Source organism: Myxine glutinosa, chromosome 5 (assembly GCF_964187855.1).
Source record: "Myxine glutinosa chromosome 5, kmMyxGlut1.1, whole genome shotgun sequence".
Taxonomy (NCBI): domain Eukaryota; kingdom Metazoa; phylum Chordata; class Myxini; order Myxiniformes; family Myxinidae; genus Myxine; species Myxine glutinosa.
Window position 1 is genome coordinate 12,162,051 of NC_136265.1, and position 26,796 is coordinate 12,188,846.

The following is a 26,796-nucleotide window of genomic DNA, read 5'->3' on the forward strand; positions in this document are numbered from 1 at the left end:
AAGGATAAAACATGACTTATTTAATTTTGAAACAAACAAATCAAACGATATATTTATTTATATTGCGAAACAGTTGTTTGTTAAAAAACAACAAAAAAGACCAATGCGATGTTTCAGAGCGGAATGAATAATCATTAAGAAAATAATCAGAAGGAAAATCCCACATCCGCATTTATCAATACAGGTACAGGTACACCCGTTCCCGACCGAGAAAGGGTCATGTTATTATCCTCTCTGGGGTATATATAGATTGCAGTAGATCTCGGCTCGAAACGGCACGATAAGCTATTTATAAACGTCAACATAGAGTTTGTCCAAGAAAGAAAAAACCCATGGGGAGGGGCGATGTTATTAGTAGCAACATTATTTTGTAATAACATTTTTCTGCTACGATCATTGATGTTGTTATTACCTCCACCACAGAAGGTGGATGCAGGTTGTTTTCACCCCTGTCTGTCTGTCTGTTTGTGAACAAAAGATCTCAAAAAGGTGTGGACGGATTCGGACGAAATTTGGTGGAAAGGTAGCGTAAGTGACGAGGACGAAATGATTAGATTCTGGTGAGGATCTGGATTCAGACCCGAATACTAGAAACTTTTAAGTGATTCTTCACCATTGGGAGGTAGGGCCAAAAGCGATATCCAACATGATATATAACTAGAACGGCACCCAGTAGAGAGCATACCTCCGCCAGGTGAACAGTTTACGTTTCGACCACAAAATCACAATAAAGAATCACATTTAATCAAAATCATCCGTCTACAACCTTGAGATATCCTGCTGCACATCGTTTTTAGCCCTATCTCTCAATGGTGAAGAATCACTTAAAAAATTAAATAATTCTCATATCCGAATCCCTATTCAGATCTTCACCAATATCGAACCTATTTGTCCTCGTCAGACACTCAACATGTCCACCAAGTTTCGTCCAAATCCGTCCACAACTTTTTGAGATATCTTGTTCACAGACAGACAGACAGACGGACAGACAGGGATGAAAACATGACTTCCATCCATCGACCTTTGGTGGTGGAGGTAATAACTCTCCATGTGAAAAAAAACCAAAAAAAAAAAAACCTTTAGAGGCCATTTTTTCCCCACAAGCGGGGGTTGGCCTTTTTCGGGGACCGTGGTTGTTGTTGTTTTTCGGTCCCCTTTTTGAAGCAATGTTTTACGGCCAGATGCCCTTCCTGACGCCAACCCTTTTCCCCGCCTTTTACGACAAACAGGGAATTACCAGTGAACTGGTACTTAATTTGCCGACCTCGGAAGGATGACACGCTGAGATGACACGCTGAGTCAACCCCCTTGGCCCCTGGCCCCTGGAATTCAGCGATCGACCGGGATTCGAACCCAGGATCCTAGGATCCTAAGCTGGCACCCTTGCCGCTAGCCCAACACCAGGGTCCACCAGGGTCCATGTGGAATAACATGTGTTAATGATGTCATAAGTGCCTCCATTTAAAAGTCATCTTTTGCACTTGTCGAATTATATTTCTTGAGCATCATCTAGGGATAAATTGGTGGAGGGGGGGAAGAAAAATGACGTCATCAGTGACATGGTTCGGCCGCCATATTTGTTTGAACATAAAAGCCTTAAAAACCACTGCAAACACATCCTGGCGAGGGTCTGCAATCTCTGATTGCTCTTTCTAGTTACCCTCTCCAGAGGTTTGAGTCCGTTTGCATTTGAGTTCGTTTGTTACTTGCAAAATCGAAGATTTTTCAAGTATATTGGTCGGTTGCGTTTGTGGTTCCGTCTGTCTGTCACCGGCCTACAGGTCACAATTCTAAACCGATCGTCACGAAACTTCACCAAGCTGTATAGCTCGTCCCAATTGAGAAGCCTATTGTGTTTGGGGTCAAAAGGTCAACATAGGCCAAAAGGTCAACATAGGCCAAATTTCTAAAATCCTCAATTTTCATCCGATTGACTTGAAAGTTGAAGAGGACTTGCATTACTGGTCACTGAATTCAACCACCAAGTATTTTTGAGGTCAACATAGGCCAAAAGGTCAACATAGGCCAAATTTCTAATATCCTCAATTTTCATTCGATTGACTTGAAATTTGAAGAGGACTTGCATATCTGGTCACTGAATTAAACCACCAAGTATTTTTGAGGTCAACATAGGCCAAAAGGTCAACATAGGCCAAATTTCTAAAATCCTCAATTTTGATTTGGTTGACTTGAAATTTGAAGAGGGCTTGCATATCTGGTCACTGAATTCAACCACCAAGTATTTTTGAGGTCAACATAGGCCAAATTTCGAAAATCCTCAATTTTCATTCGATTGACTTGAAATTTGAAGAGGACTTGCATATCTGGTCACTGAATTCAACCACCAAGTATTTTTGAGGTCAACATAGGCCAAATTTCTAAAATCCTCAATTTTCATTCGATTGACTTGAAATTTGAAGAGGACTTGCATATCTGGTCACTGAATTCAACCACCAAGTATTTATGAGGTCAACATAGGCCAAAAGGTCAACATAGGCCAAATTTCTAAAATCCTCAATTTTCATCCAATTGACTTGAAATTTGAAGAGGACTTGTATGTCTGGTCACTCAATTCAACCACAAATTACATTTTAGGTGAACGTAAGCCAAAAGGTCAACATCGGCCAAATTTCTAAAATCACTAATTTTCATTTTATTGACTTGAAATTCTAAGAGGATTTACATATATGGTCACTGAATTCAACCACCAACTATTTTTGAGGTCAACATAGGCCAAGTTTTAAAAAAGCTAAATTAAGCTAAAAAAAGCTAAAAACTAAAAAAAAGCTAAACTAAGCTAAGTTAAAGCTAAAAAAGCTAACGGTAGAGGGATTAAGGCTGGTAGAGTTGTAACAGTTACGTTGATCTCGACTTGGCATTTCAGTTGTGTTGTAACAGTTATGCTATTGTAACAGTAACATGAACCTCAAGGCCTTGATTAGATGAAATAGTGATCTATTTGTTTTCCTTTTTTGGTGTAGTATTGTCTTCAGTGAAATGAACACCGATTCCGAACACCGATTCCGTGTTAATTCAGCGATCGACCGGGATTCGAACTCAGGATCCAAGGATCCCAAGCCGGCACCCTAACTGCTAAGCCAAAACCAGGCTTTGTGTGGATATATATTGTTGTGGATATGAGAATTGTGTTTTTTTATTGTGTAGTACATTGTAAAATATCACCCTCCTTCCTCCAGTTGTGTATAAAGGTCAAAGTGCGTCCCGTAATTAGATCATAAACAATCACGTTAGCCAATCATAGATTTCCTCCTTGTTGGTAGTTTATTTCCTTATTCTATGTAGGTTAAGGCTGTGTCTTCCATTAATTGACACTCCCTTGCACCGAATTCAAATAGATAGATCCCCTTTCATTTTCATTCCCAAAGCATCCGATTGACTTGAAAATTGAACAGCATTTGCACATCGTCACTAAATAGGGAAACTAACTATTTTTGAGGTCAAAAGGTCAAAGGTCAACTCAAGGTCAACCTTCCAAAATCATTTTTCATCTGAAAAATCGTCACTTTTCATCCTGTTGATCCGTGCTTTGATCAAGATTGTCAATTTCAATCTTCATGAAATGGACAATTTGCTGTATCAATGGAAAACTTTGGGGGGTGGGGGGGGGGAGGTGTATTTTGCAAGTATCATGCTACGCATGACGTCTTCTTCTTTGTCTGTTCGCACAGAATAAATATGATTTTATCTGCAACCCTTGGTCCGATTGACAGGAAATTTTCACCACCGGTGCACCTCCACGTGTGGATTTTAAAAATAATTATGACGTGACGTCATAGGTCACGTGGTTCAGCCGCCATTTTGGAAAAATCGAAAAACTTTGCATCTATATCTCGGAAAGCGCTGAATAGAAAAAACTGAGACATGGCTCATTGTAAAGAACTCTCCATGGGGAACAAAATATGTTAATGATGATGTCACAGGTGCCTCCATTATGACGTCATAATTCGACAAGTACAAAACTTCATCCAATCAAGATGAAATTTCTTGAGCACCATGTCGGCATAAACTGGTGGAGAAAAAAAAAAGACGTCATCTGTGACGTGTTTTGGTCGCCATATTTGTTTTAACACAAAAGCCTTAAAAACCACTGAAAATACATCCTGGCACGGGTTTGCAATCTCCGATTGCTATTTTTCTTGTTACTTTTGTTGTTAGAAGCGGCCTTGGAGAAACACCACGATAAGCTATTTATACACCTTAACCCTTAGATGCAGGCATCAAAAATCCTATATAAACGCAGCCATTGGGCCTTGGAGGCCCAACAGATGTATTCGTGTAATGTTTTTTTTGTTTTTTTCTTATAGATTTTTTTCTTTTCATATCATTTTTCAATCCAAGTCAATGCTCATGGAAGTGTATTTGCTCAGAAAATGTGAATCATTGATCCTATTAGTTGGAAGAATCCCATACAAGTAATGAATCTTTTACTCTTTTTTTGCAAATTTTTTTTTTTGCTCTTGGTTTTTCAACTTTTTTTTCTCTAAAAAGTTGAGGCTCATAGAAGAGTATTTGCTCAAAAAAGGATTCACTGATACTTTTATTTCGAATGTATATGACCACAACTCTCACAAATCCTCCACCGATGCAGCCATTGGGCCTTGGAGGCCCCACGAATGTTCCCACTAACCTGAATGAAATTTTCATATTTTTGTCACAGAATTATTTGTAACCAAGTTATAGGAGCATATAATGAGGCTCATATCAAGAAAATACTGATATAACTGCAGTACGTTTATGCGGGGCCTCGAAGGCCCCAGGCCTCCATTTGTGTCGGATTTTCGGTTATAAGTGAAGAATGAAGATTTTCCCATGAGCCTGAATGAATTTATTTATTTATTTATGTCACTGAATTTTGTGTAACAACATGAAAGTCGGTGAAAATGAGGCTCATTCCAAAAAAAAAAAAAAATTGGACAGCATAGTTTTTGCAACAAAAAAACCTTGTGGGCCTCCGAGGCCCAATCCCTGCATCCAAAGAGTTAACACGAATTTTGCCCAAGGTAAACATCTCCTTGGGGAATCATTTACCAAGAAACTATCTAGCGCTTGCCAAGCCAGGCGTTCCTTATCAACCGTTTCGTGGTGGTTCCGTGAGCCATCTGCCTGTGAGGTAAACCACAAATCAGTACAACAAACCAGGCCCAGGACCAGTTAACCACAATCACAAGATCCGTACATGAGAAACACGCTCCATTCACCTTCGTCTCACCAAGAACCGAACATATAACCCACTGAGCTCAGATGGCGTGAGTGCACACAGGACAGCCGCTCGATTACGCGATCTGCAAAATGAAAACGGCCAGACAAGTGTTTGGGGGAAGCCAAGGGTTAACGGAACGGTGCAACTGTGGTGTTTTATTTCTTTCCTTTCCAAAATATATTCAGCGAACACAGCAGTATATTAAATCTTAATCGGGACCAAGAAAACATTCAACTTCACGAAGGGATATGGAGCCCAACCATATTGATACGGCACTAGCTGTACCATACACCGCCCATTTGTTGGCACTACCGTTGTTGAAGCATCAACGTGCGTTTGTGTATTTTTTTGCTTTGAAAAGACTCCAGAGGAACGACCATTATAAACTCAACAATACGTCGGATTGTTCCAAACGGAAATTACATTTTGTTTCCGAAAATATTTTGGAGAACAGCGTATTACCATTAATGCTTTTTATACACCGCACTGTATATTTATTAGCATATTGAAGCAGTTTTCCACAAAACAATTAACAAAACTATTACCGTAAAAGAAGTTATATAATTCATGAAAAATGATACAATCAGTCCTCTGTAATTGAGGATAAACTTAAAACGAAGCAGAGTGAAATTAACCGAAATCCGGCCCAACAAGTACAACGCCATTCGATCGGCGTTCGTTCATTCCTTTCCCGCCCTTTCCCGCCTTCCTACAATAAATACAAGCTCTTTTATATCCAACGATGAAAAACATCTTCAATCAAAGAGCTCCCCCTATGTCCTTCTCCTCTGTTGCTGACTTGATTTCTCTGCATTTATTCCTCTTGCCCATGGTGTATGCAAATGTTAATGTATGATTCCTTCTTTCATCATAAATATCTTTACATTTTGCCTCATTAAAGGGTCCTGGCCGGTTCATGGCCTCATCGATATCATTCTGGAGTGCTTCGACATGAGGGACACCATAAAACGTCTTTCTGTAGTCCAAATACATGCAGTCAAGTCAGTGACTAGCATCGGAGCCACTGTGACCACCATCAAGTCGCTGTCACCAGCATGGAGTCACGTGACCACCATCGAGTCACTGTGACCATCATCGAGTGATTGTGACTTCCATCGAGTGACTGTGACTTCCATCGAGTGACTGCGACCAGTATAGAGTGACTGTGACTGGCATCGAGTGACTGTGACCAGCATCGAGTGACTGTGACTGGCATCGAGTGACTGTGACCAGCATCGAGTGACTATGACTGGCATCGAGTGACTGTGACCAGCATCGAGTGACTATGACTGGCATCGAGTGACTATGACTCGCATCGAGTGACTGTGACTACCATCGAGTGCCTGTGACTTCCATCGAGTGACTATGACTCGCATCGAGTGACTGTGACTACCATCGAGTGACTGTGACTTCCATCGAGTGACTGCGACCAGTATAGAGTGACTGTGACTGGCATCGAGTGACTGCGACCAGTATAGAGTGACTGTGACTGGCATCGAGTGACTGTGACCAGCATCGAGTGACTATGACTGGCATCGAGTGACTGTGACCAGCATCGAGTGACTATGACTGGCATCGAGTGACTATGACTGGCATCGAGTGACTGTGACCAGCATCGAGTGACTATGACTGGCATCGAGTGACTATGACTGGCATCGAGTGACTGTGACCAGCATCGAGTGACTATGACTCGCATCGAGTGACTGTGACTACCATCGAGTGCCTGTGACTAGCATCGAGTGACTGTGACTCGTATAGAGTGACTGTGACCAGTATTGAGTGACTGTGACCAGCATCGAGTGACTGTGACTACCATCGAGTGACTGTGACTAGCATCGAGTGACTGTGACTCGTATAGAGTGACTGTGACCAGTATTGAGTGACTGTGACCAGCATCGAGTGACTGTGACTACCATCGAGTGACTGTGACCAGTATAGAGTGACTGTGACCAGCATCGAGTGACTGTGACCAGCATCGAGTGACTGTGACCAGCATCGAGTGACTGTGACTACCATCGAGTGACTGTGACTACCATCGAGTGACTGTGACCAGCATCGTTTGACTGTGACTACCATCGAGTGACTGTGACTACCATCGAGTGACTGTGACTACCATCGAGTGACTGTGACCAGTATAGAGTGATTTTGGCCAGTATAGAGTGACTGTGAGTACCATCGAGTGACTGTGACTACCATCGAGTGACTGTGACCAGTATAGAATGACTGTGACCAGCATCGAGTGACTGTGACTACCATAGAGTGACTGTGACTACCATTGAGTGACTGTGACTACCATCAAGGGACTGTGACTAGCATCGTGTGACTGTGACCAGCATCGAGTGACTGTGACCAGCATCGAGTGACTGTGACCAGCATCGAGTGACTGTGACCAGCATCGAGTGACTGTGACCGGCATCGAGTGACTGTGACCGGCATCGAGTGACTGTGACTGGCATCGAGTGACTATGACTGGCATCGAGTGACTGTGACTAGCATCGTGTGACTGTGACCAGCATCGAGTGACTGTGACCAGCATCGAGTGACTGTGACCAGCATCGAGTGACTGTGACCAGCATCGAGTGACTGTGACCAGCATCGAGTGACTGTGACCAGCATCGAGTGACTGACCGGCATCGAGTGACTGTGACCGGCATCGAGTGACTGTGACTGGCATCGAGTGACTATGACTGGCATCGAGTGACTGTGACCGGCATCGAGTGACTGTGACCAGCATCGAGTGACTGTGACCGGCATCGAGTGACTATGACTGGCAGCGAGTGACTATGACTGGCATCGAGTGATTGTGACTAGCATCGAGTGACTGTGACCAGTATCGAGTGACTGTGAACACCGGCACCATGCTCGTCGTTCGTTCGTTTCGTTCCTTGTGCTTCATGAGGATGACGATCACCGCACTGTGGTACATATTTCCGGTTCGCTCGGTTGGAATACACATTTCCTCATCGTTATTTCATAACAACTTTCATTGCTCGAATTTATGCTTCGTGGGTAACGGGAATTGATGCGGTGTAGCATCACTGCATCAGCGGTCAAAGCGTGGTCGTCTATGCGTCACGTGATCCTTTCGTTTGTAATTATGAGTCATATCAACAAAAAATGGCAATTTTAGTGGGACTTTCCACCAAGGGGAGATGGTCTACCCTCAGTACGGCGAACTCAGATCGCACCTTTTCCATTCTGCCCGGGAGATGGGTATCATCTGGTCAGGTGGACCGGACACACTGTGTCGACTGAGCCAACAATCACCCTCAACTCAACTCTCCAATTCGGTTTTAAAATTTATAAACGAAACGGGTCAAACAATCGTGGCCCATGCTTTTTTCTCTAGCCGAAGTGTGCCGGTGCGTGGCCTATATAGAGCCTACAGTGGCTCTGAGAACACTCTTCACTCAAAGCGAAGAGGAAGAAGAAGCGTATCCATAATTCCGAATCCGCATAAGATCTGAGAAGAAGGATTCGACTTTAGAAGGTCGATGATCGGTGAGTTTTGGTTCTCTCATATTGGTTACTGAGTTAAATATCCTTGTAGTTTACATAGTCAGCGGTAAATTTATATTGTTTGGATTTGTCCGGTTGATATGTTCTTGAAGTTGAAACGAGCTGCGCGTTGCGAATCATTTGCGGAAAATCTTGTCTTTTCTTCCTACATTTATTTTATTTTTCGATTCTGGTATTTTGCTCTCAAAGGTAAAAGATTTCCCACGAGGATGTGCCATTCGGATTCCTCACTTATCACTCCCTTGTGCAATGCCAATGGGAATCTCACTATATTATTTCCCTTATTCCTTCCGTGTAAGTGCTGCTTCATCAGGATGAAGATTACCGCGCTGCAGCTACCCGCAGCCCGCAGGAATGGAACAGTGATAATGCCACCATATTGTGCAAATATAAACAGGTGCGAGTAAAGGTAAAGGGCAGATGTGATCTTATCTATCTTACCCACCCCACCCACCACCCCCACCCCCTCCCTCACCCCCGCGATGATATCAGACTAGCCCTGCAACGTTACCTGGCTGCCTCCTCCCCCCCTCCCACAACGTTATCTGGCGGCCCCCCCCCCTCCCACAACGTTACCTGGCTGCCTCCTCCCCCCTCCCACAACGTTATCTGGCTGCCTCCTCCCCCCCTCCCACAACGTTATCTGGCTGCCTCCTCCCCCCCTCCCACAACGTTATCTGGCTGCCCCCCCTCCCACAACGTTATCTGGCTGCCTCCTCTCCCCCCTCCCACAACGTTATCTGGCTGCCCCCCCCTCCCACAACGTTATCTGGCTGCCTCCTCCCCCCCCTCCCACAACGTTATCTGGCTGCCCCCCCTCCCACAACGTTATCTGGCTGCCCCCCTCCCACAACGTTATCTGGCTGCCTCCTCCCCCCCTCCCACAACGTTATCTGGCTGCCCCCCTCCCACAACGTTATCTGGCTGCCGGCTGCCCCCCCTCCCACAACGTTATCTGGCTGCCTCCCCCCCCCCTCCCACAACGTTATCTGGCTGCCTCCTCCCCCCCCCTCCCACAACGTTATCTGGCTGCCCCCCCCCTCCCACAACGTTTCCTGGCTGCTCCCCCTCCCACAACGTTATCTGACTGCCTCCTCCCCCCCTCCCACAACATTATCTGGCTGCCTCCTCCCCCCCCCTCCCACAACGTTACCTGGCTGCCCCCCTCCCACAATGTTACCTGGCTGCCCCCCCCCTCCCCACAACGTTATCTGCTGCCTCCTCCCCCCCTCCCACAACGTTATCTGGCTGCCTCCTCCCCCCCTCCCACAACGTTATCTGGCTGCCTCCTCTCCCCCTCCCACAACGTTATCTGGCTGCCCCCCCTCCCACAACGTTACCTGGCTGCCCCCCTCCCACAACGTTACCTGGCTGCCCCCCCCCCCCACAACGTTATCTGGCTGCCTCCTCCCCCCCTCCCACAACGTTATCTGGCTGCCTCCTCCCCCCCTCCCACAACGTTATCTGGCTGCCTCCTCCCCCCCTCCCACAACGTTATCTGGCTGCCCCCCCCCTCCCACAACGTTACCTGGCTGCCTCCTCCCCCTCCCACAACGTTATCTGGCTGCTTCCCCCCCCTCCCACAACGTTATCTGGGTGCCTCCCCCCCTCCCACAACGTTATCTGGCTGCCTCCCCCCCCTCCCACAACGTTATCTGGCTGCCCCCCCTCCCACAACGTTACCTGGCTGCCACCTCCCCCTCCCACAACGTTACCTGGCTGCCTCCCCCCCCTCCCACAACGTTATCTGGCTGCCTCCCCCCTCCCACAAAGTTATCTGGCTGCCTTCCCCCCTCCCCCTCCCACAACGTTATCTGGCTGCCTTCCCCCCTCCCCCTCCCACAACGTTATCTGGCTGCCTTCCCCCCTCCCCCCTCCCACAACGTTATCTGGCTGCCTTCCCCCCTCCCCCTCCCACAACGTTATCTGGCTGCCTTCCCCCCTCCCCCTCCCACAACGTTATCTGGCTGCCTTCCCCCCTCCCACAACGTTATCTGGCTGCCTCCTCCCCCACTCCCCTCCCACAACGTTATCTGGCTGCCTCCTCCCCCCCCCCCCTCCCACAACGTTATCTGGCTGTCTCCTCCCCTCCCACAACGTTATCTGGCTGCCTACCCCCCCCCTCCTCCCACAACGTTATCTGGCTGCCTCCTCCCCCCGCCCCCTCCCACAACGTCATCTGGCTGCCACCCCCCACTCACTATCTGCTCACATCCTCATGGAATGGGAATCTCACTATCTGCTCACATCTTCGTAGAATGAGAATCTCACTATATGCCCATTTCCTCATGGAATGGGAATCTCACTATCTGCTCACATCCTCGTGGAATGGGAATCTCACTATCTGCTCACATCTTCGTAGAATGAGAATCTCACTATATGCCCATTTCCTCGTGGAATGGGAATCTCGCTATCTGCTCATATCCTCATGGAATGGGAATCTCACTATCTGCTCATATCCTCATGGAATGGGAATCTCACTATCTGCTCATATCCTCATGGAATGGGAATCTCACTATCTGCTCACATCTTCGTAGAATGAAAATCTCACTATATGCCCATTTCCTCATGGAATGGGAATCTCACTATCTGTTCACATCCTCGTGGAATGGGAATCTCACTATCTGCTCACATCTTCGTAGAATGAGAATCTCACTATATGCCCATTTCCTCATGGAATGGGAATCTCACTATCTGCTCACATCCTCATGGAATGGGAATCTCACTATCTGCTCACATTCTCGTGGAATGGGAATCTCACTATCTGCTCACATCTTCGTAGAATGAGAATCTCACTATATGCCCATTTCCTCGTGGAATGGGAATCTCACTATCTGCTCATATCCGCCTATCTGCTCATATCCGCATGGAATGGGAATCTCACTATCTGCTCATATCCTCATGGAATGGGAATCTCACTATCTGCTCATATCCTCATGGAACGGGAATCTCACTAACTGCTCACATCCTCATGGAATGGGAATCTCACTGTCTGCGCACATCTTCGTAGAATGAGAATCTCACTATATGCCCATTTCCTCGTGGAATGGGAATCTCACTATCTGCTCACATCCTCGTGGAATGGGAATCTCACTATCTGCTCACGTCTTCGTAGAATGAGAATCTCACTATCTGTTCATATCCTCATGGAATGGGAATCTCACTATCTGCTCATTTCCTCATGGAATGGGAATCTCACTATCTGCTCATTTCCTCGTGGAATGGGAATCTCACTATCTGCTCACATCCTCATGGAATAGGAATCTCACTATCTGCTCATATCCTCATGGAATGAGAATCTCACTATCTGCTCATATCCTCATGGAATGAGAATCTCACTATCTGCTCATATCCTCATGGAATGGGAATCTCACTTATCTGCTCATTTCCTCGTGGAATGGGAATCTCACTATCTGCTCACATCCTCATGGAATAGGAATCTCACTATCTGCTTATTTCCTCGTGGAATGGGAATCTCACTGCCTGTTCATTTGTTTGTGGAATGGGAATCTCACTATCTGGTTATTTCCTCATGGAATCTCATATGCTCATTTCGTCGTGGAATGGGAATCTCACTATCTGGTTATTTCCTCATGGAATGGGAATCTCACTATCTGGTTATTTCCTCATGGAATCTCATATGCTCATTTCCTCGTGGAATGGGAATCTCACTATCTGGTTATTTCCTCATGGAATCTCATATGCTTATTTCCTCGTGGAATGGGAATCTCACTATCTGGTTATTTCCTCATGGAATCTCATATGCTCATTTCCTCGTGGAATGGGAATCTCACTATCTGGTTATTTCCTCATGGAATGGGAATATCACTATCTGGTTATTTCCTCATGGAATGGGAATATCACTATCTGGTTATTTCCTCGTGGAATGGGAATCTCACTATCTGGTTATTTCCTCATGGAATGGGAATCTCACTATCTGGTTCTTTCCTCATGGAATCTCATATGCTCATTTTCTCATGGAATGGGAATCTCACTATCTGGTTATTTCCTCATGGAATCTCATATGCTTATTTCCTCATGGAATGGGAATCTCACTATCTGGTTATTTCCTCATGGAATCTCATATGCTCATTTCCTCATGGAATGGGAATCTCACTATCTGGTTATTTCCTCATGGAATGGGAATCTCACTGCCTGTTCATTTGTTTGTAGAATGGGAATCTCATATGCCCATTTCCTCGTGGAATGGGAATATCACTATCTCGTTATTTCTTCATGGAATGGGCATCTCACTATCTGGTTATTTCCTCATGGAATGGGAATCTCACTGCCTGTTCATTTGTTTGTGGGATGGGAATCTCACTGCCTGTTCATTTGTTTGTGGAATGGGAATCTCATATGCTCATTTCCTTGTGGAATGGGAATATCACTATCTCGTTATTTCCTCATGGAATGGGAATCTCACTATCCGGTTATTTTCTCATGGAATCTCACATGCTCATTTCCTCATGGAATGGGAATATCACTATCTGGTTATTTCCTCATGGAATGGGAATCTCACTATCTGGTTATTTCCTCATGGAATCACATATGCTCATTTCCTCGTGGAATGGGAATATCACTATCTGGTTATTTCCTCATGGAATGGGAATCACACTGCCTGTTTGTTTGTTTGTGGAATGGGAATATCACGATCTGGTTATTTCCTCATGGAATGGGAATCTCGCTGCCTGCTCATTTCCTCGTGGAATGGGAATATCACGATCTGGTTATTTCCTCATGGAATGGGAATCTCGCTGCCTGCTCATTTCCTCGTGGAATCGGAATATCACGATCTGGTTATTTCCTCATGGAATGGGAATCTCGCTGCCTGCTCATTTCCTCGTGGAATGGGAATATCACTATTTGGTTATTTCCTCATGGAATGGGAATCTCACTAACTGCTCACATCCTCATGGAATGGGAATATCACTATCTGGTTATTTCCTCGTGGAATGGGAATATCACTATCTGCTTATTTCCTCGTGGAATGGGGATATCACTATCTGCTCACATCCTCATGGAATGGGAATCACACTAACTGCTCATATCCTAATGGAATGGGAATCTCACTATCTGCTTATTTCCTCATGGAATGGGAATCTCACTGCCTGTTCATTTGTTTGTGGAATGGGAATATCACTATCTGGTTATTTCCTCATGGAATGGGAATCTCAATGCCTGCTCATTTCCTCATGGAATGGGAATATCACTATCTGGTTATTTCCTCATGTAATGGGAATCTCACTATCTGCTCATTTCCTCATGGAATGGGAATCTCACTATCTGCTCACATCCTTGTGGAATGGGAATCTCACTATCTGCTCATTTCCTCATGGAATGGGAATCTCACTATCTGCTCACATCCTTGTGGAATGGGAATCTCACTATCTGCTCATTTCCTCATGGAATGGGAATCTCACTGTCTGTTCAGTTCCTCATGGAATGGGAATCTCACTATCTGGTTATTTCCTCATGGAATGGGAATCTCACTATCTGCTAATTTCCTCATGGAATGGGAATCTCACTTTCTGGTTATTTCCTCATGGAATGGGAATCTCACTATCTGCTCACATCCTCATGGAATGGGAATCTCACTATCTGGTTATTTCCTCATGGAATGGGAATATCACTATCTGCTCACATCCTCATGGAATGGGAATCTCGCTATCTGGTTATTTCCTCATGGAATGGGAATCTCACAATCTGCTCACATCCTCATGGAATGGGAATCTCACTATCTGGTTATTTCCTCATGGAATGGGAATCTCACTATCTGCTCATTTCCTCATGGAATGGGAATCTCACTATCTGCTCACATCCTCATGGAATGGGAATCTCACTATCTGCTCATTTCCTCATGGAATGGGATCTCACTGTCTGTTCAGTTCCTCATGGAATGGGAATCTCACTATCTGGTTATTTCCTCATGGAATGGGAATCTCACTATCTGCTCATTTCCTCATGGAATGGGAATCTCACTATCTGCTCACATCCTCATGGAATGGGAATCTCACTATCTGCTCACATCCTCATGGAATGGGAATCTCACTGTCCATTTCTTTGTGGAATGGGAATCTCACTATCTGCTCACATCCTCATGGAATGGGAATCTCACTGTCCATTTCTTTGTGGAATGGGAATCTCACTATCTGCTCATTTCCTCATGGAATGGGAATCTCACTGTCTGTTCAGTTCCTCATGGAATGGGAATCTCACTATCTGGTTATTTCCTCATGGAATGGGAATCTCACTATCTGCTCATTTCCTCATGGAATGGGAATCTCACTATCTGCTCACATCCTCATGGAATGGGAATCTCACTGTCCATTTCTTTGTGGAATGGGAATCTCACTATCTGCTCACATCCTCATGGAGTGGGAATCTCACTGTCCATTTCTTTGTGGAATTTGGAATCTCACTATCTGCTCACATCCTTGTGGAATGGGAATCTCACTGTTTGCTCATTTCCTCATGGAATGGGAATCTCACTGTCCATTTCTTTGTGGAATGGGAATCTCACTATCTGCTCACATCCTTGTGGAATGGGAATCTCACTGTTTGCTCATGTCCTCATGGAATGGGAATCTCACTGTTTGCTCATGTCCTCATGGAATGGGAATCTCACTATCTGCTCACATCCTCATGGAATGGGATTCTCACTGTCCATTTCTTTGTGGAATGGGAATCTCACTATCTGCTCACATCCTTGTGGAATGGGAATCTCACTGTTTGCTCATGTCCTCATGGAATGGGAATCTCACTGTTTGCTCATGCCCTCATGGAATGGGAATCTCACTGTTTGCTCATGCCCTCATGGAATGGGAATCTCACTGTTTGCTCATGCCCTCATGGAATGGGAATCTCACTGTTTGCTCATGTCCTCATGGAATGGGAATCTCACTGTTTGCTCATGTCCTCATGGAATGGGAATCTCACTGTTTGCTCATGTCCTCATGGAATGGGAATCTCACTGTTTGCTCATGCCCTCATGGAATGGGAATCTCACTGTTTGCTTATGTCCTCGTGAAATGGGAGACTCACTTTCTAGTGGAATGCAAATCTCACTGCTCATTTCCTTGTGGAATGGGAATCTCACTATCTGCTCACATCCTCATGGAATGGGAATCTCACTGTCCATTTCTTTGTGTAATGGGAATCTCACTATCTGCTCACATCCTTGTGGAATGGGAATCTCACTGTTTGCTCATGTCCTCATGGAATGGGAATCTCACTGTTTGCTCATGCCCTCATGGAATGGGAATCTCACTGTTTGCTCATGCCCTCATGGAATGGGAATCTCACTGTTTGCTCATGTCCTCGTGAAATGGGAGACTCACTTTCTAGTGGAATGCAAATCTCACTGCTCATTTCCTTGTGGAATGGGAATATCACTATCTGCTCACATCCTTGTGGAATGGGAATCTCACTGTCCATTTCTTTGTGGAATGGGAATCTCACTATCTGCTCACATCCTTGTGGAATGGGAATCTCACTGTTTGCTCATGCCCTCATGGAATGGGAATCTCACTGTTTGCTCATGCCCTCATGGAATGGGAATCTCACTGTTTGCTCATGCCCTCATGGAATGGGAATCTCACTGTTTGCTCATGTCCTCGTGAAATGGGAGACTCACTTTCTAGTGGAATGCAAATCTCACTGCTCATTTCCTTGTGGAATGGGAATATCACTATCTGCTCATGCCCTCATGGAATGGGAATCTCACTGTTTGCTCATGCCCTCATGGAATGGGAATCTCACTGTTTGCTCATGTCCTCGTGAAATGGGAGACTCACTTTCTAGTGGAATGCAAATCTCACTGCTCATTTCCTTGTGGAATGGGAATATCACTATCTGCTCACATCCTCATGGAATGGGAATATCACTATCTGCTCACATCCTTGTGGAATGGGAATCTCACTGTCCATTTCTTTGTGGAATGGGAATCTCACTATCTGCTCACATCCTTGTGGAATGGGAATCTCACTGTTTGCTCATGCCCTCATGGAATGGGAATCTCACTGTTTGCTCATGCCCTCATGGAATGGGAATCTCACTGTTTGCTCATGTCCTCGTGAAATGGGAATCTCACTGTTTGCTCATGCCCTCATGGAATGGGAATCTCACTGTTTGCTCATGCCCTCATGGAATGGGAATCTCACTGTTTGCTCATGCCCTCATGGAATGGGAATCTCACTGTTTGCTCATGTCCTCGTGAAATGGGAGACTCACTTTCTAGTGGAATGCAAATCTCACTGCTCATTTCCTTGTGGAATGGGAATATCACTATCTGCTCACATCCTTGTGGAATGGGAATCTCACTGTTTGCTCATGTCCTCGTGAAATGGGAGACTCACTTTCTAGTGGAATGCAAATCTCACTGCTCATTTCCTTGTGGAAGGGAAATGCCCTCATTATTTCCTGGAATTTCCATTATTTCCTTGTCCACGTACAGTAACATGGTGTAAAAGTTAGTATAGTTGATGCCTTGTTTGTGTTTGTGTTTGTTTACAAGTTACAGCTTTATGGAATCGCTGCTTTACCAAGGTAGCCTTCACTGTTGTTTGAGTGCCAACTCGTGTTTGCTTCTTACCCTACAAAACTCCTTGGCGCACAGAGATGTACCTTGTATGCCGCTCCACCGATGTGCGGCTGCCAACATGACCCCATAAAAAAAACTCGTGAATAACCAGTCGCCACCCTTGTGAATGGAAGCATCTGTTCCTGATGCCTGGGCTGCATGTGTGGCACGCGCAGTCCAAGTGGTGCTTTGTTTGAGCTTCATTTGGATGGTTTTTGTAACTTCGGCCACATCGGATCAGCCTGCTCTGGGATATTTGGATGTGGTTGTTACCCTTTTGTTATCGCTCAATGGTTAACTATTTCGACATTAATACACACAAAAGCAAACAGTGAGCAGATAAGAGGACACTATTGCCATCCAAGTGGTGTTTTATTTCCCTTTGAAAACAGTATGCAGATGGGAAAACCTGGTTTGGGTATGCTATGGAATGTGATGATCTCATCTGAAGCAGCAGCAGCACTGCATTCCTAAATTTGTTTAACTTCGGCAAAATAAATGAGACGCAAGGCCTGTTTCCTGTTACACCTCATCATATACTTTTCTTCAATTTTATTTAAGGCCTGGCCTCGATGAGGGCTACATAGTCCGTGCATGGAGCCTTCAACATAAAAAATAAATAAATAAATGAGTTTGGACGATCTCAAGCATGCGGCTAGATTGAAATTTTATCATAAAATATGAAAATATTAAGGGAAATATTCATAACAGAGGGCACCTCCTACTAATATAGCTACTTAATAGGCAAATCTCAAATCCGACATATCGATTGAGCCCCAAATAAAGACCACTTTGTGAAGTAGATAACTCGCATACTCTTCTCAGAGGCTCATGGAGGAGCTAAAGGATAAAGGGCAGCAGATTTACAGACTCAACGAGTAAAAGTAAAATAAAAGGTGTGTCGAGCGCAGCGTTGTTCGTACAGATCAGAACTAGAACGGCACTCTTCCATGTCACGACGTCGACTGATATGCCGCCGCCCACATTATTACATCATTATAATACTTGTACCAAGTTTGCTTTAAATACATTCAGCTGTTCTCAAGTTATCACATTTTTTTACATGACCTCTGACTTTTGACCTTTGCCCCCAAAATCTAATCGGTTAATCTTTACATCATCATACAGAGTGGCCACAAAGTCACTATGCACGCAGTTAGACTTTAGTTAGAATTTATCTGCATGCTCTCCTCCATTCTCCGCACAAATTTGAATTTTTTTCCATGTTCTTCTGGACACCTTCTTCCATGTTGAGGGTTGGAGGTCATAAAAGCAGCCCTTGACAGCTGTTTTGAGGTCTTCAACTGTTTTTATGCGGAGATGAGAAATTTCCTCTTTCACAATGCCCCCAAGCGAGTTGTCACATCTATCTATAATTCCAGTAATCTCTGTCTGTCTGTCTGTACGTCTGTACGTTTGTTTGTTTGTCTGTGACCGCTGTTTCTCGACAACTACCGGTCCGATATACTTGAAACTTGCCAGGTATATTGCTGGGGACCCGAGGATGTGCCTTTTCAAGGTTTCATATTAATCGGACAATTACTTACCGAGCTATGTCCAAAAAACGATTCAACCAATCAGAGAGCAGCGAACGATCGCGTGTGCCGAACGTGGCGGGCACACTCTGCCTCGGATGGCACATTTGAGAGCGTATTCATTTATTTCACGTTTGCAAACTATGTTGGCGTTAAACTATGTTTTACAACTAATAAAAACGAATTTGCGATTCATTCGCTTTCCTGCGCGTTTGTGCACGTGATGGCGATTTCTTTACCAAACTCCGGAAGCCGTTCGCTTTGGACCAAACCATTGCATGTAAATAGAGGGGGGGGGGGGTTCTGTGGTCGTTGCGAATGGACCAAACCATTCATGTAAATAGAGGGGGGGGATTGTCACTGTACTCGCAAGCCGTTCGCCGTTCGCTTTGGCGTTGCGAATGGACCAAACCATTTCATGTAAATAGAGGGGGGGGATATAATTTTAGATAGATATATAGTACGGGCATATATATAGTACGGGCATGCCCTAGTGTTGTTAAATCCGGACTTCGAGGAGGCCACACTATCTCAGATCCACGTCCAATCCATCATCCACTGAATTTGTCGTCGAGATATTCTCTAACTGCGAGAGCATAATGTGCTGGTGCACCATCTTGTTGCAGGTTAGCTGTTGCCTCGAGACCTCTCTCACGCAGTTGTGGAACAAACCACGTCTCAAGCATGTTCAAATAAGCAGTGTGATTGACACTTTTATTGAAAAAATATGGCCCTATCAAGTGATCTTCTGAAATTGCTAACCACATCATGACATGAGGAGGTTGCTGTTCAATTTCCTAATAAAAATGAGGATTTTCTTTGCACCAAAAAAAATAATTCCTGCATCGATTGCTGAAGTAAATTGCACACTTATCCGAAAAAAATATGCTTCGTCTTTATTTAATTGTGGGAGATCGTTGCAGAAGAGCCTTGCAAGGGACCTCACGAGTGGGCAAGTCTATCGGAAAGCTCATTAACACATCCAGGCTTAAATGGCTTCAATCCCAGATCCTTTTTCATTATTTTTTGGACTGTTGAGCATGGGGCTAACCCCCGTTCTAGCAGGGAAAATGGCCTTAAAATGCCTGTTGTGTTGTTGTTGTGTTGAGCGTGGAATGTCCAACTCAGAATATCTTTTTCGAGATTATTTCAGTGGTGATCTCGAGCAGGACGCTTCAATAATGTCCACATGGCATTGACGTGATGCTGGACGACCAGAACACTTTAAATCAAGGACCCTCCTTGGTGAAAAAGCCTTCTTCTCCCATGCCCACATCGTGTCGCGCATACGAGCTGGCTTATCGAACCTCTGCGAAAATCTTGTCCTTATGTCTTCAAAACTTGCTCCTTCTCGCGTGCGGTCGTGAACCCAAACACAAGTAATCAGTCTCTCTTCTATCATGTACTCACTGGTGTCCGTAATGCTGAAGCCGTACCTGGAAGAAAAAAAAGTAACAGAGGACACACTTATTCATAGGGACTTTGTGGCCACTCTGTACATACCTGTACCAAGTTTGTATTGGATCACTTCAGCCGTTCTCAAGTTATAGACGTATTACAGACTTTGACCTTTGACCTCTTGACCCCAAAATCTAATCTGTTCATCTTAACATCATTCTACATAAGTGTACCAAATCTGGTCAGAATCCCATCACTGGTTCACAAGTTATTGCGGTGACAGTATTTCTACCTAACATGACCTCTGACCTTTGGCCTATGACCTCATGACCCCAATATCTAATCAGTTAATCTTTACCTCATTATACATACATTCACCAAGTTTGACTAAGATCTCTTCAGCTGTTTTCAAGTTATCACGGTAACGAAAACCTATCGCGGCGACTTCGTCGGAGGAGGCATAAAAAGAGAAACATACATAAATATTTGCACAAATTACAAAAATACAACTTCCGACTGGTACAGTCAACAACGAAATGATAACCCTAGAACGGCATTCGGTAGAGTGCATACCTCCGCTAGGCTGAACAGTTTACATTTTTTTTATCCCACTGATAGGCCGGATCTGCCTCCGGACCTTATCGAAAATCTAATCGGCTTTTTCTTGTCACCTACCCATCTCAACCACCAAGTTTTGTCCATATCCGTCCATAACTTTTTGGGATATCCTGCTCACAGACAAACAGAGGTGGATACATAACCTCTGCCCACCTTCGGTGGCGGACGTAACATGACAATTACCGACTATCCTTGATTTTTGTTACGCTTTGAACTAGATCGCTCGGAGTGCAAATCCCCCACATCCGCTGACAAGGAACCGGAACCGGATGCTATAACATGACGTAGAAAAGCGTTAACTCGTGCAAGTTTGTCTGTCCATTGGTGTTTCACGAGTCAACCGATGGGATTTCCAGTCTGAACACAATTATTCCTGGTGTTTTGCAGTTTCCTCTTCTTGCGATACACCTGTAGTCTTTTGCCGACTGTAGTTGCAGTGATGGTACAGTCAAAGCTGGGATTTGGATGTAAATTGATACTGTGTAATGTTCGTACATTGTGCGTGTGGCTTTTGGATGATATTGTCGTGCGATTGCCCCTCGGTTAAGACCGGGGAATCGCGGAAGGCCAAAACGAGCTTTAACTCCGAGGCGACGTTCAATGGCGGATTTGCTATACACGCGCAGGAGGAAGGAGTGAAAGAGGAAGAAGCGGCGAGATTTACCTGACACGATCTTGCCGGGCAGTCTTCAACCTGCAAGAAATTAAACTCGCACGAAACGGAATTTATATACAAAAGAACAAGGCTTTATTGCCACGGATGCCAATAACAAGAACGCGCCGGTAATTAGATGTCCTATAGGACGAAGGAATATTCAAATAAAATAATTGTTGTGTTGGGGTTTGTGTGGTGCGAGCTTAGCTTTTGTGATTCGTCAAGAATAGTCAGGGATCGAGCGCGTTCGTCCGACACAGCGCTGTTGTTGGCGGGAACTGCCTGGTCGTTGGCGCGGAGTGGCCCTTGGCGCGCCCGCGCGATCGCTCGTCAGGTCCCGCACGTGGACGCAGTGAAGGAGGATCGTTAGTGCTCGAACAGCAAGCCTCGCTCGTCGTTCGTATGTGAACGCAGGGGAAGAGAATCATCGGCGATCTGTCTCTCCACCAAAGTCTGAAGGCAAGAACAGGTCCAATCGCAAAAGAAGGGAAGAGAGGCAGAGGCGAAGAAGGAGAAAATGTCGGTCTCCGCTCTCTTTTAGCAGATGTCCTCTGACGTCACTGGCGCTTCCTCCTCCAACCAGCGCGTCTCTTCTAGCCTTCCTGAATCTTCTGATCTCATCCGGCCCCTCCCATTTGCCAAGCACTTGGCGCCCTGCTCCCATGCCATTGGTCGGTGGCCAATCACAAGTCCTTCTGTACCCTCCAATCGGTGCTCTTGGTGTTGCTCGCCTCTCCCCCTCCTGTCAATCACGAGTTCTTCTGGGCGTGGCTATTGCCTGCTGTCTGCTTGTCTTTCCGGTCAGTCCTTATGGCGGCGGGGGATTAATTAATGTGTGCATTAATGGGGCTAACTAATTTGTGTGATGTGCTGCCATACGGGACAAAGGGATGATCACCAGGTCTGACACACAGGGAATCTTATACTTATTCCCTAGAACTATTTATCATGCCCCATTCCTCATATTGGGGACGAAGACACACTTAATCCGACATACGGGCTAACAGAACATATTACATCGAGATTCTCTAGCACGACAGACAAAGCACCTACCTATGCAGATCTACCTAAATCTATACATATACTCTACCCACCGACATAACAATATTCTGATGTTCTCACTGTTGTACAGAATGAGACCTGAATGGGAAAAGTTTTTGTGTACATTGTTGATGCCATCACGGTTTATGTAATACTCATGGAAACAAATGTTACCAATCTGCCTGTTGTGCTTACTAATGGCCGTTCTTTGGCTGCAGTTCCCTGTGCATTTGGGCCACGGATGGATGATGAGGGGTAGATTTAATGGTTGTGGCTGCTGCAAATGGCGGTGCTGTGGCATGCGTATCTGCATTCTGGCAGCCCTCGCATTCGTGCTCGTCCTCGTCATCGCCTACTGGGACAAGGTCTGTGCCGTCCAGCTCGCTCTACATCCATCCACCTCGCTCTTCGGCTTCAAAAGCTCTCCGGATACATCGTCACAGTGTTCCCCTGAAAGTTGGGCGGATGACTGTGTGCTCATTGAGAAGAAAGATGGTGGCGCAAACGTTGAAAATGTGAGAGATGTCGTAAACAAATTGTTTGGAGAAGATTCATTGTTTGGCAAAATTGATGAAGTTAATGATGACTCTTCTGTTGAAAAAGTGACCGGCCATGAATCTTCGAAGGATGACAACGGCTTTGATGAGGATGGTGACATGGATTTGCCTGGAGGAAATCCATCAAACGCTAAATCCAGTGACCTTCCGGCAAAAATGGATCTGGTTGAGGGTAGCAGCGAATTTGATAATGGAGACTACCTGCAAGAGAAACATTGGGATGTGTTGCATAACAATAGCATTCATCAAATTGCTGAAGTACCTTCCAATATTCTTCACAGGGAAGTTGCTGTGGCTAACGACGATTGGAAAGGAAATGACGTTGTTGGAAGAAAGAACAAGCTTAAGTCTGCTGTTCGATCACCAATTGTTTCCTTGCGCCACAAGCTCGCAAAGCTCGCTGCGTACCAGCCGAGAGGCTCCACCGATCCGGCGGATGTAAATGAATGGCTCGAGCTGTTAGAATCAGATGGCAGGAGTCGGAATGATGTGGAGATGGCACGAGAGCAGGCAAGGAGGCTCGAAAGAATTTCCAACGTTTGTGGCTCCTCTAGCCAAGACTTTGTCGGCAAGAAGCGTGTTCTGGAGGAGATGAAGTGGCATGAGTTGGACCATCTTATCGTGGATGATAACCGTGGCATAATTTACTGTTATGTGCCCAAGGTGAGGTGTCAGGTAGATGAGGATGTATATAAGTTTGATAAACGTTTGGAGGAGATGTATTATTAACCCCACACCCCGCAATCTTGCTTCTCCCACATCTAATTGGTGGTGTGTTGTTTGGAATACCACAGATATTAGTAGTCATCATATTAAAACTCGTGTTGTTTGATCTATATGTGTTTTTTTCAAGGGCCGATGCCGACACCGATATTTAGAGAGCAGGGGAGGGCAGATGACCCCCTAATAATATTAATACTAATAATATATCTTCTCCCCAAGGGGGTTTTCCTCCTTTGACAAATGCTGCAATAAGTTATTTATATTTATAAATTTATAAATTAGTTTGTAAATAGTTTATTGTGATGTTTTGTGGGGAAAGCCCTACCAGAAGTAAAAAAGATTACAAACCACAAGCACGTGCAATTATCTTTTTAAACAGTCGCTACTGCTGTTTAACACTAAACTGAAACAAATTTGGAGGAATCCTGACATCCTTGAGGAATTCTGTGCTCATCGTGTCCGCCACCGTCAAATGGGCCCGAGCCTAGATCTACTGTAATCTATATACCGCAGAGAGGATAATAACATAACCTCTACTGCCGCTTCTGTGGGGAGTGGGTTTTCCAGTTGTTAAAAACTGTTCAAAAATCTTTCGAATCTTGGTCTTTTATCTTGAAAACCAGCAACCCTTTGATCCCCAAGATTCCTGTATTTGGGGTAGGTTACCGGGTTACCTAGCCGGTTGATAACTAAAGCTAGCTTACGCATGAGCTGGATCCAATTTGCAACTAGAAATTGTGCTTTCTCATTAAAAGTAAAGTTTGTCATTGATTTTTTTTTTTCTCTCACTAAATTTCTCACCGAAATCAATCGAATTTATCTGCATTAAACATTATTATATTTTTTATATCAAACATATCGGCCAGATCAGCCAATGCCGTTAACCTCAAAATGCCAGATATGGGCTGATAAATTGACCAACCACTCATTACCTCTGCCACCAAAGGTGGATGGAGGTTATGTTTTCACCCCTGTCTGTTTGTCCGTTTGTTTGTTTGTGAACAAAATATGTCAAAAAGTTGTGGACGGATTCGGACGAAATTTGGCAGAGATGTAGCGTATGTGACAAGGACGAAATGATTAGATTTTGGTGAAGATCCGGAATCGGATCCGGCTACTAGAATTTTTAAAGTGATTCTTCACCATTGGGAGATAGGGCCAAAAACGATATATTGCGGGATATCTCAAAAAGTTATGAATGGATTTGGATGAAACTTGGTGGACAGGTTGGGTGTGTGACAAGAAAGAATCGATTCAATTTTGGTGAAGATCCGGATCCGGATCCAGCGAGTACAATTTTTAAAGTGATTCTTCACCATTTAGGGTTAGGGTTGTTAGGGTTAGGGTTGTTAGGGCTGAGTTGTTAGGGTTAGGGTTGTTAGGGTTAGGGTTAGGGTTAGGGTTGTTAGGGTTAGGGTTGTTAGGGTTGTTAGGGTTAGGGTTAGGGTGGGAGATAGGGCCAAAAACGATATATTGCGGGATATCTCAAAAAGTTATGAATGGATTTGGACGAAACTTGGTGGACAGGTTGGGTGTGTGACAACGAATAATCGATTCACTTTTGGTGAAGATCCGGATCCGGATCCAGCTAGTACAATTTTTTAAGTGATTCTTCACCATTGAGTGATATGGCCAACGAGGTGGAGGTGTGCTCTCTACTGACAACAACAACAACAACAACATGCATTTTAAGGCCATTTTCCCTGCTAGAGCGGGGGTTAGCCAGTTAGTTAGCTCTCTACTGAGTGCCGTTCTAATTGAAACCAGGGATTGGTTGAAATCAGCACTGTGGTTACATGTGGTGTGCGCATAGCAATGTTCGTGTGGTTTAATCACAAACATAGGGTGTAATAATTTTTTGATCTTTTTGTGCGTAAAGAGCAGGTGGCTTCTGTAGCTGCATCGCTCCTTGGGGTGCGGTAATACCACCGATGTAGTGTCCTTGAACATTGAGGCACAAATGTATAATTCGATTTGTGTGCCAGAACACCATCATACAAAAGGGTTCCATGGCTTAAGGAGACGGAGCATTTCACAATGCGGAGTGTCAATGGGTATATAGATTACAGTAGATCTGAGGACCAGTGCTGACTCACAAACTGGCTGACACACATCACCATCACAATAACTTTCCGTGCTCCTTTGGGAATGCGAGACTAATAAGCCGCCCAACAAATCCGCTCATTCACGTACATCATGTAAAATACATCATTAATGGTTTGTATATTAGGAAAAGTTCACCTCCCCAAATATATTAGCATTATTAATTATAATTATGTGAACTAGCAGGATACCTATCATGGAGGAGCTGTTATACTAGCCTCAACCATATACAGTCACGTGAAAAAGGAAGTACACCCCATCTAAAGTTTTGACTTTTTCAACATATTTCAACATACAGCTATTTGATCTTCATTTCAACAATATTGATAGATAAAGGTGATATAATATAACAAATATCATGAAACATTTACATTTTGTAGTCCATTGTATAATTTAAATAAACATAAATGCAAATTTCACATGTGGAAAAAGTAAGTACACCCCTACATTTATCACTACTTCAAATACCTAAAATTAGAATCAGGTGCACCAGCTCAGGTGCAAATGATTAGAACATCGTTAGAGAGGATCTTGGAGGAACCTGTCTTATTTAAACCTCAGACATTTAGTTTGGTTTGCTCTTTGTTGTTGAAGTGTGCGGCGTCACCATGCCTACATCAAAAGAGCTCTTTGAGGCCTTCAGAAAGAAGGTTATAGATGCCTACGAGTCTGGGAAGGAATTTAAAAAGATCTCCAAACAATTTGAAATCAATCATTCGACTGTCCGGCAGATCATCTAGAAGTGGAGAAGATTCCAAACAACTGCCAACTTGTTCAGGCCAGGCCGCCCCAGCAAGTTCAGCCCTAGAGCAGACCGCAAGATGCTGAAAGAAGTCTCGAAGAAC

At 44.6% G+C, this 26,796-nt stretch overlaps 2 protein-coding genes across 13 annotated transcripts in view; one reads left to right on the forward strand and one right to left on the reverse strand.

Annotated features, from left to right (window-relative positions):
* The window catches only part of MAD1L1 (mitotic arrest deficient 1 like 1), a 37,713-nt gene extending 32,343 nt beyond the window's left edge, over nucleotides 1–5,370 (reverse strand). For 3 of the 11 annotated variants that reach the window (XM_078777591.1, XM_078777587.1, XM_068117814.2), the window contains exon 1: nucleotides 5,220–5,359. The gene's annotated coding sequence lies outside the window, so the exon portion shown is untranslated. Of the gene's footprint in view, nucleotides 1–5,219 lie in introns of all 11 variants that reach the window. The other 8 variants (XM_078777590.1, XM_068117819.2, XM_078777588.1 and 5 more) reach the window with 7 other exon arrangements.
* Nucleotides 5,371–8,629: 3,259 nt separating this feature from the next.
* Nucleotides 8,630–26,796, forward strand: part of CHST12 (carbohydrate sulfotransferase 12) — a 33,514-nt gene continuing 15,347 nt past the window's right edge. For both annotated transcript variants that reach the window (XM_068117810.2, XM_068117811.2), the window contains exons 1-2: nucleotides 8,630–8,722; nucleotides 22,787–23,788. In XM_068117810.2, coding sequence (XP_067973911.2) covers nucleotides 22,814–23,788 — 975 coding nt within the window. In that variant the 5' untranslated portion in view covers nucleotides 8,630–8,722; nucleotides 22,787–22,813. The remainder of the gene's footprint in view (nucleotides 8,723–22,786; nucleotides 23,789–26,796) is intronic.